A 17,956-nucleotide genomic window follows, 5' to 3' on the forward strand; every position below is an offset into this window, starting at 1 on the left:
ACCTCTGTCATGAATTTGATGTGTGACGTTTGGGTAGATTACTATGCCTCTGTGAGCCATGGTTTGCTCATCTTGAGGTGAACATGCCATTTTAGCATGGTTTTGAGGATAAAAGGATATGTCGTGTGAATTTCAAAAAGAGATCTAGTAATTCTTAACTTTGGCTGTACATTAGAATTACCTAGAAAGCCATATATATATCTGGCTTATAATTATATATATATGTATATATATATATAATACACACACACATACACACACACCTGGGCATCATTTAGAAAAATGGTTCTAGTAGTTCCCACACAATTATAATATGCAGGAGGCTGGGAAATAGAGGCCATGAAAAGATAAGGAATTAGAGATTAGAAAGGGCTCTCTATGCTGTTGCTTCTCAAATATGCCCAGATAATAACTAAAAAAAATGAGACCAATATTTTTAATTGATATTTTTCATTCAATAAAGTAGGAATCTAAAAATACGTCTTTTGTGTCTTATTAAATTTATTTTCATTTTGAAGGTAAAAGAAAGAGACTACCATAATTTTTTTTTTCCAAAATTGACCCTTCATGTGCCAAAAAAAAAAAAAAAAAAGCTCCTAATTAATGGCCTGAGTTTGTTGTGCCTCTGAATGACCAATATTGTTTCAGGCTCACCTTCAAGCCCAAATGAATATATTTTATTTTGGTGAAAACTCTTAAATTGGTAATAACGCATTTATCGTTTCTGAAATATTTTATTGTGAAATACAATATACTACAGAAAAGTACATATATTGCTAGCTCCTGCAGAAAATGCTCCCAATATAACATTTGCTGCTTTCTCTCATGCCTCTCCTCTCAGATGTAATTACCACCTTAACTTTTATGGTCATCATTCCCTTGATTATCCTTGCTATGCATGCCTCGCTGAAAACATATTTTTAGGGGTTTTTTTATGTATGTTCCTTTTGCTCAACATTAGGTATGTACAATTCATTCATCCGTGTTGCTGTATGTAGTTGTAATTCATTCATTCTTATTGCCAAATAGTGTTCCACTGTATAAATAAATCAGAATGTGTTTGTTCTAATTTTGGTGGACTTTTGGGTATTTTTCAGTTTTTGAGGCTGTTGCTGAGTTTTAGGGTATGTGCATCCTTAACTTTCTTAGATAATGGCAAACTGATTTTCAAAGTGGTTGAGCCAATAGACACTTCCACCAGTACTGATTGAGATTTCTAGTTGCTCAGCAACTTTATCAACGCTGCTCATTTTTCTGCCAAATGTTGTCTGCTGGGAGGAGATGCAGTTGTATCTTGCTGTGGTTTTTGTTTGCATTTTTCTGCTTACTAATGAGGTCTATATGTAATTTTTTTTTTTTTTTTTTTTGAGACAGAGTTTTACTCTGTTGCCCGGGCTAGAGTGCCGTGGCGTCAGCCTAGCTCACAGAAACCTCAAACTCCTGGGCTCGAGCAATCCTTCTGCCTCAGCCTCCTGAGTAGCTGGGACTACGGGCATGCGCCACCATGCCCAGCTCATTTTTTCTATATATATTTTAGTTGGCCAATTAATTTCTTTCTATTTTTAGTAGAGACGGGATCTCGCTCTTGCTCAGGCTAGTTTCGACCTCCTGATCTTGAGTGATCCACCAGCCTGGGCCTCCCAGAGTGCTAGGAGTACAGGTGTGAGCCACTGCCCATGGCCCAAGGTCTCTATGTATTTATTTGGCCCGTTTGAGTTTAGATTTTCTTTTTCGTGAATTGCCTGGTCATTTGCCCTTTGCCTTTAAAAAAATGCTGGGTACTACTTCTTTGACAGTTATATGTGATACAAAATTCTTCTCCCACTCTGTGGCTTGGCTTTTTACTGTATGTTATCTTTTAGTGAGCAGAAGTCCTTAATTTTACTATCATCTAGTTTATATAACTTTTCCTTAATAGTTAATGCTTTTTTTTTTTTTTTTTGCCTTATCTAAGAAAACTTTTTCGACTTAGAGGTCATGAAGATATTCTATATAGCTTCTAAAAGCTTTGAAGCTACACTTTTCACTTTTAGTTCTTTAATACACTTAGAGTCATTTTTGTGTTTAGTATGAAGTAGAGATTTGATTTAGTCAAGTAAATCAGAAATGAATGATTTATTAGTAAATTGTCATAAATTTAGCAGTAATGAATTCAGTATACTCATTTTACTACATTTAGTAGTAAATCAGTAAGTTCTGATTGAATTTTTAAAGATCTTTGGTGTGGTGCCAGTTAGACATCAGGGACCTATTTATGTGTGGATCTATTGCTGTCCTGTATTTTTCTCTGGTTCACTTGTCTGTCCAGTCATGATTATTATAGATTTCTAATAAGCACTGGTATCTTTTAGAACCAGTCCTTATACCCTGTTGTTTTTCTTCTTAGCTGTTTAATATACTTAGCCCTTTGGGAGAAGGAGGCTTAGGTGCTCTGGGGCTCACATTCTTGCATTTACATTTTTCCTTATACTTTGACTTGATATTTTCTAACTCCTTGCTTTAATGAGATTTTTTTTTTACAAACTATATTTTGTTCAGCATTTTTACTTATTTTCAGCAGGAGGAAATGGACAATGGCCTTTAAAAGGCCCTGCCTTTATAATTTAAAAAAAAAATGTTTTTCATTGAAGTGAAATTCACATAGCATACAATTAACCATTTTAAAGCAAACTATTCAGTGCCATTTTTCACATATTGTGCAACCACCACCTCTACTTAGTTCCAAAACATTTTCATCACCTTAAAAGGAAACCTCAAACCCATTAAGCAATGCTCTCCATTTCCTGCTCCCTTTGCCCCTGGCAACAGCCAATCTCTATTCTGTCTCTGTGGATTTGCCTATTCTGGATATTTCCTATAAATGTAATCATACAATAGGTGATTTTGTGTGTGTGTCTGTCTAGCTCCTGCCTTTAAATTTTAATTAATTTTTTCCCTGTATCCCTGATCCTCATTCCTATGCACTCACCCACTTCCCCACCCCACTGCACCACCCACCCCAGACATTATGGTACCAGTTCTAATGTGCTTGCTTAAGACAAGCATGCTCATGTCCTTGTAAAACATGTAGTGTTGTCATAAGCATCTGTGTGCTTTCAGTTTATTTCAGTGGTTTTTTGTTTTGTTTTGTTTTTTTGTGACAGAGTCCCACTCTGTTGCCCGGGCTAGAGTGCCGAGGCAGCAGCCTAGCTTACAGCAACCTCAAACTCCTGGGCTCAAGCAATCCTTCTGCCTCAGCCTCCTGAGTAGCTGGGACTATAGGCATGTGTCACCATGCCTGGTTAATTTTTTCTATATATTTTTAGTTGGCCAATTAATTTCTTTCTATTTTTTTAGTAGAGACAGAGTCTCACTCTTGCTCAGGCTGGTCTCGAACTCCTGACCTTGAGCAATTCTCCCCTCCTCGACCTCAGAGAGTGCTAGGATTACAGGCGTGAGCCACCTCGCCCAGCCTTTATTTCAATGTTTTTATGATAGTTGGCTCCTTTTAACTGTACCACTGTATCCTGTAGTATGCATCCTGCATTTTACTTATCCCTTAGTGATGGATGCTAAGCTTATGTCCCTCTATCACAAACCTTGTTATGATGATGATCAGTGTACCTATCCTTAATGAACCTATGCAAAGATATATTTATATGTTAGCTGATTTTCTAAGGCCAAACAGCTACCTTGTGTTGAAAGTCTTTCAGCACTTTAAAATGAAAATTTATTTTGATTAGAATTATTCTTTAATACCACATATATAATCCAATTTCTATATTCGTCTTATCTAGGTCACAAATGGATACTTTTCATGGGGCAGTGGTTTAGCTACATTATCCAACATAGACATTCGAATTCCAACAGGTAAGAGTCATTTGTTATGCATTTTTGCAATGATTAATTATCACCACCGTAGTTTTCCAAGATAGTTGCACCTAACTAACAAAAAAGAGAAGACTTTTTAAAGGCATAAATGTTATTTAAGTTTACTTATTTGCACTATGTTGCTCATGAATCATTGTGTCACTGTGGAAATGACTGGTAATTAGAAGACCTGCATTTCACTACAGAGTGTGTACCTTTAGAGAAGTTATTTAATTATTTACTGTTCATTGCTTATTTGTGTCATTTAAATAATGGGGTGGTAGATTTCTCATTTTGGTTAAGAAAGATTTTAAATTTTTTACTGATATATGATATTTGTATTAATACATATTTATGGGGTACATGTGAGTATTTATTGCAAGCTTAGAATGTGTACTGACCAAGTCAGGGTATTGGGTGTCTATCACCTTGAGTATTGATCATTTTTATGTGTTGGGAACATTTCAAGTTCTCTAATCTAGCTACTTTGAAATGTACAATACACTGTTGTTAACTACAGTCACCCTACTCTACCATCAAATATTAGAACTTATACCTTCAATCTAACTGTCTGTTTGGACCCATTGACGTACCTCTCCTCATTCCCTGCTCCCACTCACACTTTTCCAGCTTCTGGTATCTCCTGTCCTACTCTCTAACTCTGTGAGATTGACTTTCTAGCTCGCACATGTCAGTGACAGCATGTGATATTTGTCTTTCTGATATTTGTCTTTCTTTCACTTAACATAATGACCTGCTGCAAATGACATGATTTCATTTTTTTTAATGGCCAAATAGAATTCCATCGTATATGTATACCAAATTTTCTTTATCCATTTTTCTTTATCCATGTTGATGTATACATAAGTTGATTCCATATCTTTGCCATTGTGAATAGTGCTGCATTAAACATGTGAGTGAAGGCATCTCTTTGATATACTGATTTTTCTTTCTTTGGATAAATACCTAATAGGGTACTAATTTACATTCCCACCAACGGTGTATAGGAGTTCCCTTTTCTCTGCATCATTGCCAACGTCTGTGATGTTTGTCTTTCTAACTAGGGTAAGATGATGTCTCGTTGTGGATTTGATTTGTATTTCCCTGATGATAAGTGCTTCTGTGAATTTGATTATTTTAGATACCTCATATAAGTGGAATCATGCAATATTTGTTTTTCTGTGACTAACTTATTTCACTTAGCATAATGTCCTCTACGTTCATCCATGTTGTCACAGATAACAGGATTTCCTTCTTCTTTAGGCTGAAGAATAGCCCATTGTATGTTTATACCACATTTTCTTTATTCATTGATCTGTCAATGGACATTTGGATTGTTTCTATATCTTGACTATTATGAGTAATGCTACAATGAACATGGAGGTGAAGATATCTCTTTGAGATCCTAATTTTAATTCTTTTGTATAAATACCCAGAACTGGGATTGTTGGATCATGTGGTAGTTCTACTTTTAAATTTTTGAGAAACCTCCATACTGTTTTCCATAGTGGCTGCACCGTTTACATTCCCAGCAATAATTTGTAAGGGTTCAATCTCTCCATGTCTTGCCAAGACATGTTATCTTTTGGTTTTTTGGTAATAGCCATCCTAACATGTGGAAAGTGATATCTCAATGTGGTTTTGACCTGCATTTCTCTGATTATTAGTGATGTTGAACATCTTTTTTATATATCTGCTGGTCACTTGTATGTCTTATTAAAAGAAATATCTATTCAAGTTCTTTGCCCATTTTTAAATTGAATTATTTGGTTTTTTGCTACTAAGTTGTAGGAGATTCTTATTAATATATATTTTGGATATTGACTCCTTATCCAATAGATGGCTTGCAAATAGTTTCTCCCGTTCCATAAGTTGCCTTTTTACTTTGTTGATTGTTGTCTGTGCAAAAGCTTTTTAGTCTGATGTAGTTCTACTTGTCTATTTTTTATTTTGTTGACTGTGCTTTTGGTGTCAAATCCAAGGAACAATTGCCAAGATCAATGTCCAGAAGATTTACCCCTATGTTTTCTCCAAGGATTTTTATAGTTTCAGGTCTGACATTTAAGTCTTTAATCTATTTTTACCGATTTTTTTGTGTATAGTGTAATGTTTGAGTCTAATTTTATTCTTTTGCATGTGGATATCCAGTTTTCCCAACACCATTTGTTAAAGAAACTATCCTTTTCCTATTGTATGATCTTGACACCCTTCTTGAAGATCAGTTGACTGTATATGCGTGGGTTTATTTCTGGGCTGTCTCTTCTGTGCTTTTGGTCTATATGGCTATTTTATGCTGATGCCATACCGTTTTTATTACTATAGCTTTGTAATCTATTTGAAATCAAGAGGTGTGATGCCTATAACTTTGTTGTTCATGCTAAAGATTGTTTTGGCTATTTGGGATCTATTGTAGTTCCCTATGAATTTTAGGATTTTTAAAATTTCTCTGAGAAAATGCCATTGAGATTTTGATAGTTACATTTGGTAGTTACATTGAATCTGTAGATTGTTTTACATAGTATGAACATTTTAACAATATTAATTCTTCCAGTTTGTGAACATTAATTCTTCCAGTCTTTCCATTTATTTGTGTCTGCTTTAATTTCTTTCATCAATGCCCTATAGCTTTCGGTGTACAAGTCTTTCATCTTCTTGTAAGTTTATTCCTAAATATTTATAGACAAATTAACCCAAAAGGAAATTAAGAAAACAATAACATTTACAATGGCATCAAAAAGAATAAAACATTTGGCAATAAATCCAATAACTTTTATTTCAAATATCTAGATAATTGAACAGAAATCTTTTTTATTTTTTGACCTGGTCTGATAGTAGATTAGGATTTTTCTATTAGCCATGCAAGTCATAGAGAAAAAAGGGAGATAGTGTCTTAATATTTAGCCCAAATCACTTTTCATTTTAATTACCTCTTTTAGTCAAAACTGCCCCTTTCTCCTGAATGAATTGAATGATAAAGTTAAAACTAATACAGATAATCTAGGTAATTATTTCATTGATCTCTTTACTAATGTCAGCTATTCCCATAGGTTTTTTTCCCCCAGCATATTGTGGAGGTACAAATGTTAAGGTTATGTATATTGCCCTTGCCCTTCTCCCCCCTCAAGTCAGAGCTTCAAGTGTGTCCATCCCCCAGTTGGTGTGCATCAGACTCATTATGTATGTATATACCCATCCCCTCCCCCGCCACCTGCCCAACACTCCATAAATGTTATTTCTATATGTCCACTTTAGTGTTGATCAGTTAGTACCAATTTGCTGGTGAATACATATGGTGGTTGTTTTTCCATTCTTGGGATACTTCACTTAATAGAATGGGTTCCAGGACTAGCCAGGAAAATACAAGAGATGCAATATCACCATTTTTTCTTATAGCTGAATAGTACTCCATGGTATACATCTACCACATTTTATTAATCCACTCATGTATTGATGGGCACTTCAGTTGTTTCCATATCTTTGCAATTGTGAATTGTGCTGCTATAAACATTCAAGTGCAGGTGTCTTTTTCATAGAGTGACTTTTGTTCTTTTTGGTAGATGCCCAGTAATGGGATTGCTGGATCAAATAGTAGATCTACTTGTATTGCTTTAAGATATCTCCATTTTGCTTTCCATAGAGGCTGAACTAGTTTGCAGTCCCACCCATAGCTTTAAAAATAATAAATCAAGACTAATATGTTTTAATTTTTCTTTCCTTTTCCCAAAAGATACATGTATCAGGAAAAGGAGCTATTTAGAATACCTTATTGTTGGAGACCAAAACTGGGCCATTGATTGTGAAACATTAATCTTTTCTAAATGGGGTTTGGTTATATCTTACTAAGAGAATTCCATCCCATCCTGTTATGATCCTGTGTTTCTATTTCTCTAGGTCAGTTAACCATGATTGTGGGCCAAGTGGGATGTGGGAAGTCCTCACTTCTCCTTGCTATCCTCGGTGAGATGCAGACACTGGAAGGCAAAGTTCACTGGAGCAAGTACGTGTATTTTTAATTAGTTTCTGTCAAACATCTGATAATCTTCCAAGAGAAAAACTTAGAGCAATAAATTCCCATGTTGTGAGTCTGAGGACTCCTTAGAAGTAAGTGCAGCTTTAAAAAAAAAAATCAGTAGGAACTTTCAATGTCATAAATAAAAAAGTATAAAACAATGTATTGTAGAGATTTATAATAATATAAACTAGCATGTTGCTGAGATAAAAGTAAAGTTGGAATTGTAAAGATAGATTTTTAAAGTTAAGTAGGTAACACTCAAAGAAATCACTTAAAAACTCAATCAACAATAAAACAAGTTATGGAAAACTTGCATTCTTTATAAAGCTTAAATGCAAACAGTTCTTTAACGTTTCAGTCTTCAGAGAAGAAATAGCAAATAATCTTCTCTGAAACCTTCATAGGAGACTGAAAAATCAGCTATTTCTCTTCATGCCTCATTTGAACTAGATACTGGAACTATCTAGTTAGAGATATGGCTAGATCTGACTAGTGTGTCTTGCAACACTAAAGACGTGGAAAAGGAGGTGCTTCTTCCAGATATTTGAATGGTTGATTCTAGAGTAGAGCTTCTTCTAGATATTTGAATGGTAGTCTTCAAAGCACATTGTGATAATAAAGTGATTCAGAACCATAAAATATAAATGCTTGATAAAAATTAAATTATATTTACTTTGGCCTACCTAGTATACTTCTTATAAGGAGTTTATAAAGAAATTGGCTATAGCATATCTAAGAAATTGGACTATAGACCAGTGGTTCTCAAGCATGTGTGATTTTGCCCCTAGGGGACATTTGGCAATATTGGGAGACATATTTGTTTATCACACTGGGTCATTAGGCTGCTACTGATCTAGTGGATAGAGGCCAGGATGCTGCTAAATATTCTACAATGCACAGGACAGCTCCCAAAACAAGGAATTGTATTGCTGCAAATATCAGTCGTGCTGAGTTTGGGAAACATTGCTCTAGACCTAGAGATGTTCTTTAATATCATTTTGTACCTACTATCGTGAGTTCCACTGTGGCTTAGTCTGCTGTTTAGGTATACAGACATCTCTCAAGAATAAGTAAAGAGGCCGGACACGGTGGCTCACGCCTGTAATCCTAGCACTCTGGGAGGCCGAGGTGGGAGGATCACTCAAGGTCAGGAGTTCGAGACCAGCCTGAGCAAGAGCGAGATTCTGTCTCTACTAAAAAATAGAAAGAAATTAATTGGCCAACTAAAAATATATGGAAAAAATTAGCCAGGCATGGTGGCACATGCCTGTAGTCCCAGCTACTTCGGAGGCTGAGGCAGAAGGATTGCTTGAGCTCAGGAGTTTGAGGTTTCTGTGAGCTAGGCTGAGGCCATGGCACTCTAGCCTGGGCAACAAAGTGAGACTCTGTCTAAAAAAAAAAATGTTGGGTTGGCTCCAACATACAAACAAATGAAAAACCAATCCTCTAAGAGAGTGAATAAAGTAATGCAAATTCCATTTTTCCTTAATTAAAATAATTAATTAATTTTCTTCCATGGTATCCTTAATATCTGATTACCATATTTTAGGACCAGAAATATTTAAAAGATATTGACCTTTTTTTTAAAGAGTTGTTTGTAATTATTCTTTTCATTCTAGAATAAAAAACTGTGTGCCCAGTCCAAGAAAGAAAGGCATATAACTATTAATTAGAGCAAAGCTAATTTAGAAGTTATTGATATTAATAGGTTGCTGATGTGCAAATGCTTAGAAGTCCTTTACATCAGCAGACTAAATTGTTTGACTAAATTGCTTTTTTAAAGCTCAGAACTATAATCTAAATGTTATGGTAAGACATCAAGTGCCTTGTTGTCATTCTTTCACCATTGCATGTGTCTCTGGTTACATAAATTTTATTTTTAAGTGCGTCCTCATATATGGGCAGGAGCAAAATCCAGTAAAGTACTCTGACCTATTGCAGCAAGAAATATTTACTTTGGGCAGGACCGAAGGCACTTCTGTTCATCCAGGACACATCTACATGCGTAGAACCTGGTATACAAAGACACTGACAGATATTTCCTTGGGAACTGGGACCTTTGACCTAGTCTGACATATTGTAGCCTCAGAGGAGAAAGGTGAGAAAGAGGAGGGAGGAACTAAAAAAAATCTGCAAAATTGTCAGAATGCCGTTATAATTTGCACATCAATCTTGTATTCAGGTGTGCTTCATATTTGTTGAAAAACAAAAGTTCTATTGACTTGAAGTTATCCTTTCCTGATTGTCATGAAAAACAATGACTTCTACTGATAACTAGGGAGCTAGCACTAAAAGTCTTTTACGTGATGGACGTTCCAGTGAGAGTCCAGAATGTGTAGTCATTGGGGTAATTATGTGAGAAATAGCCACCATTTATCTTGGGTTTCTTTTTCTTTTCCTTTCCCTCTCACCCATGCCATCAACCATTCTACTCTTCAGGCCCCAACTGCCCTGATATTCTGTGTTCTACCATCTTGCTGTAACCAGCTTTATAACAGTGGTTTATTTGAAGACAGACGAATTGAGAAGTTATTCCTTTTCATGTGACTTCACCTGGCACGAAGGAATAATAACATGTTGAGCCAGTTTTCCAGCATCAGATGTAATATAGCATGTTTGTACCGACATCTAACTTTCCTTTTTCCACCTATCATTCCTGACTTAAGCTTGCGAAAGTCACTCTATCATGCCGTAATGTGTCAACCATAATACTTGAAAGTTGCTACTATATTGTGTCAAATTGAACTTTTATTCTTGGAGGAAAATACACACAAATCCTACACGAGAGGCCTTCAGAAGTGAAATCTTATTCTATATTCCAGAAGGGGATTTTCCGTCTTTGCTTTGACCTCTTTCCTTTTTCTTATTGTCTTAAGTGCTATTGACAACCACTCTGAATGATGGAAGATGAGTCTAGACACGGACCAGGTTATTTCGTGTAATGATGGACTCAGTGCTAAATCCCAATAAGTTGTTCTCAGTCCTACTTAACTTCTCCATAGATTTTGAAACAGTTCACCACTGATGACTGCTCAAGACTAACTTGTTTCTTGGTTTCCATGACATTTTCATTTATTCATTTATTAAAAATATTTATTGCACACCTATTATAGGCAAATAATTGATCAGTTGTTGGGAGATAAATAAGTGAACAAAGAACAACCACAAGGAAGTAAAATAATTTGATAATTAATTATTTGATTAATTTTTTAGAAATATCATGAAGGAGAAATACAGGGTTTTATAAAAGCAAATAATAGGTGACCTGACTGAATTGAGTCTGTGGGGTCAACAAAGGCTTTCTTGACAGAGTGAGCAAATAAATGATACTCGAACTTGCATTTTAAGGATAAGCCAAAATTAATGATTCCAAAAGTCAGAAGCTGCAATAGGAGCAGAGGTGAAAGGTGGGGAAGAATATTCTAATTCTTCTTCAATCTTTCTCACTGTTCTTTTCAGTCTATTGTAGTCTTCCCTTCCTTTGCTTATCCCTTAAATTATGTCTTTGACTCCAGCTCCTCTACTAATGACACCCCAGTATACATTTTTGGCCAAGATCTTTCTTTTGAAGACCTGATAGCTTCTCCAAAAAGTCTTACCCAAGCTGCAAATTCAACATATCCAAACCGAACTCTGATACCTCATATCTCCAAAACCTGCTTCTCCTTCTGCATCTGGGAGGGGTTTATCCTCAGCCCCTGAAATCAATCACTTGACGGGTGCCCAAGTCAGAGCCCAGAGATTTGACCTAGACACTTCTCTCTCCATTGCCCTCAAAATTTAACCAATCACTATATCCATTCTTCTAATTTTCTTATGCCTGTCTTTACATTTAAATGTCTATTTTAACCCAAAGTTCCTGGTCTCTAAGGCATATATCCTGAGGGAATCACTCTCTAAAGTCTTCATTTGTTTCCCAGATCTCTCTCCTGAGCTTCCTGGCCACGCCACTGGGATATTCCTTAGGCAGCTGTAACTGAACATGTCTGATGCTGAATTCATGATCTACCCCCATCATATGTGCTTCCTGTCCTTGACTCCTTCCTCTCCTTTCTCCTCTATATCGACTCAGTCACACGATCCAAAGTATCTTCTAATGTGTCACCTTCTCACATTCATTTGCCTCACCCTAACTGATGGCCCTGTCTTCTAATCTCCATGATTCTGACAGCCTCCATGTGCCCTGTGTCACCTCCATTCTTGTTCCTCCAATTCCCTTGTTACATTTGGCAATCAGAGTGATATTTCTAAACCAAACCACCACCACCCCTCGTGCTTTTCTGCTATTCTGGGGAAAAGTTCAAGCTCAGTAAAATGATTTATGAGCTCTTTCTGGCTGTGCTTACTTTCTTGAAGTTCATTGCCATTTATACCTACAGTATCACTTTGCTGAGTTTACATCAGTTCCTCGTATGATTGGGATACCTCACGGTCATCTAATGCGTATTTTCTCTCGGTCTGAAGTACTCTTGGCCTTTTCTTCATCTTGCTCACTCTTAATTATCCCTCTGGTATCAACTTCATCGTTAGATACTCTGATTTGCCAAAGGTGGCCTGGTTCTTTGGTTCTTTTTTCCTCGTTCTTTATCTGTGCCCTAATACCTCCCTTTAACCCACTTGTTTAGCACATGTTCCCTTGTCCTGCTCCCACCAAAGTGAAAGCAGCATGAAAGAAGGACTGGATCTTCCTTGTTCACCGTATCTCCAGTATTCTTGGCACTAGGCGATAATCAATATTTATTTTTGAATTGATATTGAATAAATCCAGTTGGAATTCAATCAATCATTATTGAATAAATTGATGACTTCTAAATCCATATGGCCATCTCATAGGCATTTCCACATGTCTATGCATATTTCCACCTGGATGGCCAAGATGGCCATGTTGACATGTTACTTTCTTTCTTTCTTTTTTTTATTTCAGGATGTTATGGGGGAACAAACATTTTGGTTACATGTTATGACTTTGCCTCACCCAAGTCAGGATCAGAGGCGTGCCCTTCCCCCATACAATGCTAACATCATCCATTAGTTGTGAGTTTACCCACCCCCACCTCCCTAACCCCCAGTGAATATTACTACCATGTGAGCCCCTTAGTGCTGATCAGTTAGTGCCAATTTGATGGCGAGTACATGTGGTGCTTATTCTTCCATTCTTGCGATACCTCACTTCGAAGGATGGGCTCAAGCTCTAACCAGGATAATTTAAGAGGTGCTAGATCACCATTGTTTTTTGTAATTGAGTAGTATTCCATTGTATACTTGTGCCATATTTTATTGATCCACTCATGGATTGACAGGCACTTGGGTACGTTACTTTCTGCCACACACTGGCCCTTCCTCCTCTCTTCTCTTTCTTCCTCAGATTAGCTAAAACTATTGAGATCATCTGTTGGTTTTTTACCACTAAGAAAATAAAATCCAAATCTCTTGGTATCTGAGGCATATTATATGGAAAATATCATGTGTGAAATGGAGCATTTCATTATTGTTAATGAGTAACTTAAATCAGTGAATAATCATTATTGAGAGAAAATTTTTAGTCTGAGATTTTTTTTTCCCTTGCCTCTATCAACCATCCCAAGATGTGATTAGCAGTGTGCGATAGTGAAAGTGATCCTTAGTTACTTTAAACAAAAATATCAGTAAGTAATATAATTAAGTAAATGTTCTCCACAAAAACATATGATGCTTTCAAGAGTCAAATAGGATTGATTTTTGGAGTTCCTGTAGGCTTTGATTACGCACGTAGTTATTGAAATCAAGTCTTTCAGAATGGTGAGATTGAACTGATCCTAAATTATGAAAAATTAGAACAATAAAACAAATAGGTCTTCCAGTGTTTTTCCCCATAATATAGGAATAATTAAATGTAATCAGTCAAACCCCGTTTTTTATATAAATCATATTGAGCAGTAATTAATTATACTCAGATATCATAGTTTGACCTCTTAGGCATGTCTGTCTTTTAAAAGCTCCTGAAGGGTCAGCTGTATTTTGTGCACCTTTCATGTTTAGAGACCCAAAAGTATTTCTTCTGCTCATGCTTTAGGGTAGCTAATTAAAAATTTAAATAGATTGAATTCAAATTTTAAAGGTGGGTAAGACTTGGAAATATAAAATCCTTACGAAGCTAGGAAACTATATTCTAGAGAGATCACCCAAGGTCACAGCTAATTAGAACAGAGTTGAGACTGGAACCCAGGTCATTGTGTGAACCAAAATTGTGTAGGAAAGATAACAGAGCCATCTTTTGGGATCTTACTAAATAATATTTCCTAGCTGATGAAGACATCGAAGAAGAGTATTATTAATCTAGTTAGTATTTGAAATTAATGTTAAAGACCATTCGGGAAATTCAGCTCTTGAATATGTCCAATGTTTATTTTCTCTCTTACCTGATAATGTACGCACATTCATTCTATATTTATACTTCACAATTAATGAACATTGTTTGCCATACTTGCAGTGTAAATGAATCTGAGCCTTCTTTTGAAGCAACCAGAAGGTATTATTTCTATTTTAACCTGAGTTTAATAAGAATAACTTCCTTCCTCGGACTTTACTTTAATCTCTTACTCCTGGTTATTTCGTTCATTCTGATGATGTACAGTTATTTACCCAAATGTACTAGTGCATTTCCAATAGCAGTAGTTCTCAACCTTTGCAGGCTATGAAAAGAATTGACTCTCCAAACTAAATGGCTCATTGTGTCAACTGTTTTCCTCTCAGTGAGTCACATGCATCTCAATTTTGGCTGAAACTCAAGTTGTCCTTAGTAAACTGGGTTTGGGGTTTCATAAAATAAAAATGTAAGAATTAATATCTATGTTGACTGTGAGTTAAACAGGGGTAGAGTCTGCCTATAAAGTAAAGATGGAGAGTCAACTGCTTTATCTACTTAAAAGAAAAAAAAAATACTTAAAGACGAGGTGGGCAAGGGAGGCAGCCATATCAGAGGTTGGGAACCACTGTTCTACTGCACAATATGATTATCTAAGAAACTACTAGCATACTATGAGCTATCATGTCTTCTGACTCCTACGTCATAATGTTTCAGGAAGATCATTGAGCATTTCTAACTACTCTTTTTGTTAACCTTATTCTCTTTTAACCTTAATTCCTTAATTAGTACTTACAGATCATAAACTAATTGTGGAAGTCTGACCTACTCTTTTCTTACTCCAATCCCATCTTCTTATTTATCTTCAGCTCATTTGTATTTTCCTAATTATTGAAAATTAAAATCTGAGATATATATATGTATATATACACACATACATACATACATACATACATACATACACACATCTGGTAGAATTATCAAGCCAAAAAAAAAAATAGAGTGGGGAAGAAGTTATCACTTTTTAAAAATAAATTATTTCAATATGTTTTAAAATATATATTCTTTAAATATGCAATTTCAATATTGAAAGATATTATCCTTTGTTTTGAAATATTTATATTATCTTAAAATATGTTGATGGGATTAAGCCACAAACACATATTATAATTATAGTATCAATTCACATCTTTTTTCTAAGGCCTGCATATAAAATTCACAGTTTTATAAAGTGCTTTTTATCTACATTAAAATATCTGTGGCTATGGGAGACAGTGAATTATTAATCTTTTAATCATTTTTAAAATTTTAATCATTTTAGAAAATTTCTGTTAGCACCTTATACCTTAAAACATTTCTTTAGCATAGCAGAATCAAATTTTACACATCATGTGACTTTTTTATTCCATTCTAATCCCTTTAATTTAGGTGACATATTTTAATCATTTCTTAATAAGGTTGGTGGTCTTTAAAATTTTCTCTTTTAGAAGTTTTCCATTTCTGTGTTTGAAATATTTTATTAATTTTTTTTATTTCTCTTGGTTATGCTAGAAGCCCAGCACCCTTGCATAATTCTGGTGTTTTTCTTTTCCATTTCTCAGTAGGAACAGGTATTCTGTGGCTTATGCAGCTCAAAAGCCTTGGCTATTAAATGCTACAGTAGAAGAAAATATTACCTTTGGAAGTCCTTTCAACAAGCAGAGGTAATTTTTGAGCATATAAAAGCTAAAACTGAAATGGCAACTATTTCTGATCCTTGTGTTTGGTCCACGGTTTCTGGAACCTTTACATGGGGGACTTTCTTTCTTCCCTGCTTGCCCCACTTCATCTTCATCACCAAGGTCTTTGGAATAAATTCTCTGAAGACACGCCTCATTGGAAGTGTCAGCCCATCCCATACACTTGTTGAGAACAATTTGCACGCCAAGACTAAAGAGCAGCAATTGAAGTGTGTATGTGTCCAGGGTGTGGGATGGGATGGGATGGGATAGGAGATGTTGTTTACGTTATTGGTGAGCAGATAAAGAAAGGAAAACAAAAAATCCAAGTAAATTGCAGAAGGAAGGTTAACCATGGAAAGATGAAGAATGTAGGATCTGAGGAGTCTATCCCTGGAGCAGCCAGAATATACCATCAACCAACCATCTTTTAAATACCATTGCCAGGGCTCGGTGTGGTGACTCACGCCTGTAATCCTAGCAGTCTGGGAGGCTGAGGTTGGAGGATCGCTCAAGGTCAGGAGTTCGAGACCAGCCTGAGCAAGAGCGAGACCCCGTCTCTACTGAAAATGGAAAGAAATTAATTGGCCAACTAAAAATATATAGAAAATATTAGCTGGGCATGGTGGCACATGCCTGTAATCCCAGCTACTCGGGAGGCTAAGGCGGGAGGATCGCCTGAGCCCAGGAGTTTTAGGTTGCTGTGAGCTAGGCTGAATACCATGGCACTCCGCCCAAACAACCGAGTGAGACTCTGTCTCAAAATAAAAAAAAATTTTTTAAAAAGTACCATTGCCATATATGGAAGTATGTATGACCTTTCCTCCAGCCACTCTCACAAGAATGGGTTTTAGGACCCTAAGCTGGGTCTTGCAAGTTAAGGAGAATGAGATAAGGAGAGAGGTGTGAGGAAGGGAAGGAGAGGAGGAAAATAGACAGTCTGTAAGAAGATTACGTGGGATTGTTAGGACCTAGGAGCAAACCAGACAGAAAGAGATTCAGAAGGCTGAGACCAGACACTGAGGGCCTGAAAGCCAACTGGATGTCACGATGTGCATTCTGGGCAGGCATAGCAAGTTTTAGAAAGGGGGACAACAAGCTAAATCTGAAAGTGAAATCTGACAAATAGACAAATATGTCAAGGAGACATTTCAGAGTCAGTTGGAATAATTACCCAGAAGTGTAGTGTTTGTTGCCTGTACTTGGGAGTGACAGTAGAAATGTAAAAGACAGGATGGTTGAGAAAAAAACATTCTAAATTAAGAATGGACAGATACAAACAAGGAGAAGAAGAGGGAAGCATCAAGAATGATTTGAGGCTGAACGTGGTGGCTCACGCCTGTAATCCTAGCACTCTGGGAGGCCGAGGCAGGCGGATTGCTCGAGGTCAGGAATTCGAAACCATCCTGAGCGAGAGCAAGACCCTGTCTCCACTATAAATAGAAAGTAATTAATTGGCCAACTAATATATATAGAAAAAATTAGCCGGGCATGGTGGTGCATGCCTGTAGTCCCAGCTACTCGGGAGGCTGAGGCAGGAGGATCGCTTGAGCCCAGAAGTTTGAGGTTGCTGTGAGCTAGGCTGATGTCACGGCACTCACTCTAGCCTGGGCGACAAAGCGAGACTCTGTCTCAGAAAAAAAAAAAAAAAATGATTTGAATAGTTTAAGGCTAAGTGATTAAGAAAATGAAACCATGAATAATCTTTCCAGCACCTTTAACCTGCATGCTTTCCTGTACTTCTAATTCATCTGATTTCCAGTCTCAGCCCTAGAACAACGTGGGTGCTATCAGTCTTCCTCATCTGCTCTTTCCCTTCCCTTAAGCGTGCATGGTAGTTATGCAAGTTTGCCCACCCACACCTATGCTTTAGCCATGGGGAACCTCCTGTTGTCCTTCACATGCACCATGAACTTTTTTTTCCATCTTTAAGTTTTCTTAAACTTTCTTTTCCTCATTTTATTCTTGGAAAATAACTCACCTCTCTGAATACAGTTTAAGCATTGCGTACTCTGTAATTTCTTGGATTGCATA

General features: G+C 36.4%; 1 protein-coding gene across 10 annotated transcripts in view; it reads left to right on the top strand.

Moving 5' to 3' along the window:
- ABCC9 (ATP binding cassette subfamily C member 9) overlaps positions 1–17,956 on the top strand; it is a 146,797-nt gene that overhangs the window by 68,686 nt on the left and 60,155 nt on the right. For 8 of the 10 annotated variants that reach the window (XM_076007603.1, XM_076007604.1, XM_076007600.1 and 5 more), the window contains 4 exons: positions 3,777–3,849; positions 7,741–7,846; positions 14,331–14,369; positions 15,806–15,907. In XM_076007603.1, coding sequence (XP_075863718.1) covers positions 3,777–3,849; positions 7,741–7,846; positions 14,331–14,369; positions 15,806–15,907 — 320 coding nt within the window. The remainder of the gene's footprint in view (positions 1–3,776; positions 3,850–7,740; positions 7,847–14,330; positions 14,370–15,805; positions 15,908–17,956) is intronic. The other 2 variants (XM_076007606.1, XM_076007607.1) reach the window with 1 other exon arrangement.

The sequence above is a fragment of the Microcebus murinus genome, chromosome 10 (genome assembly GCF_040939455.1).
Source record: "Microcebus murinus isolate Inina chromosome 10, M.murinus_Inina_mat1.0, whole genome shotgun sequence".
Classification (NCBI taxonomy): Eukaryota; Metazoa; Chordata; class Mammalia; order Primates; family Cheirogaleidae; genus Microcebus; species Microcebus murinus.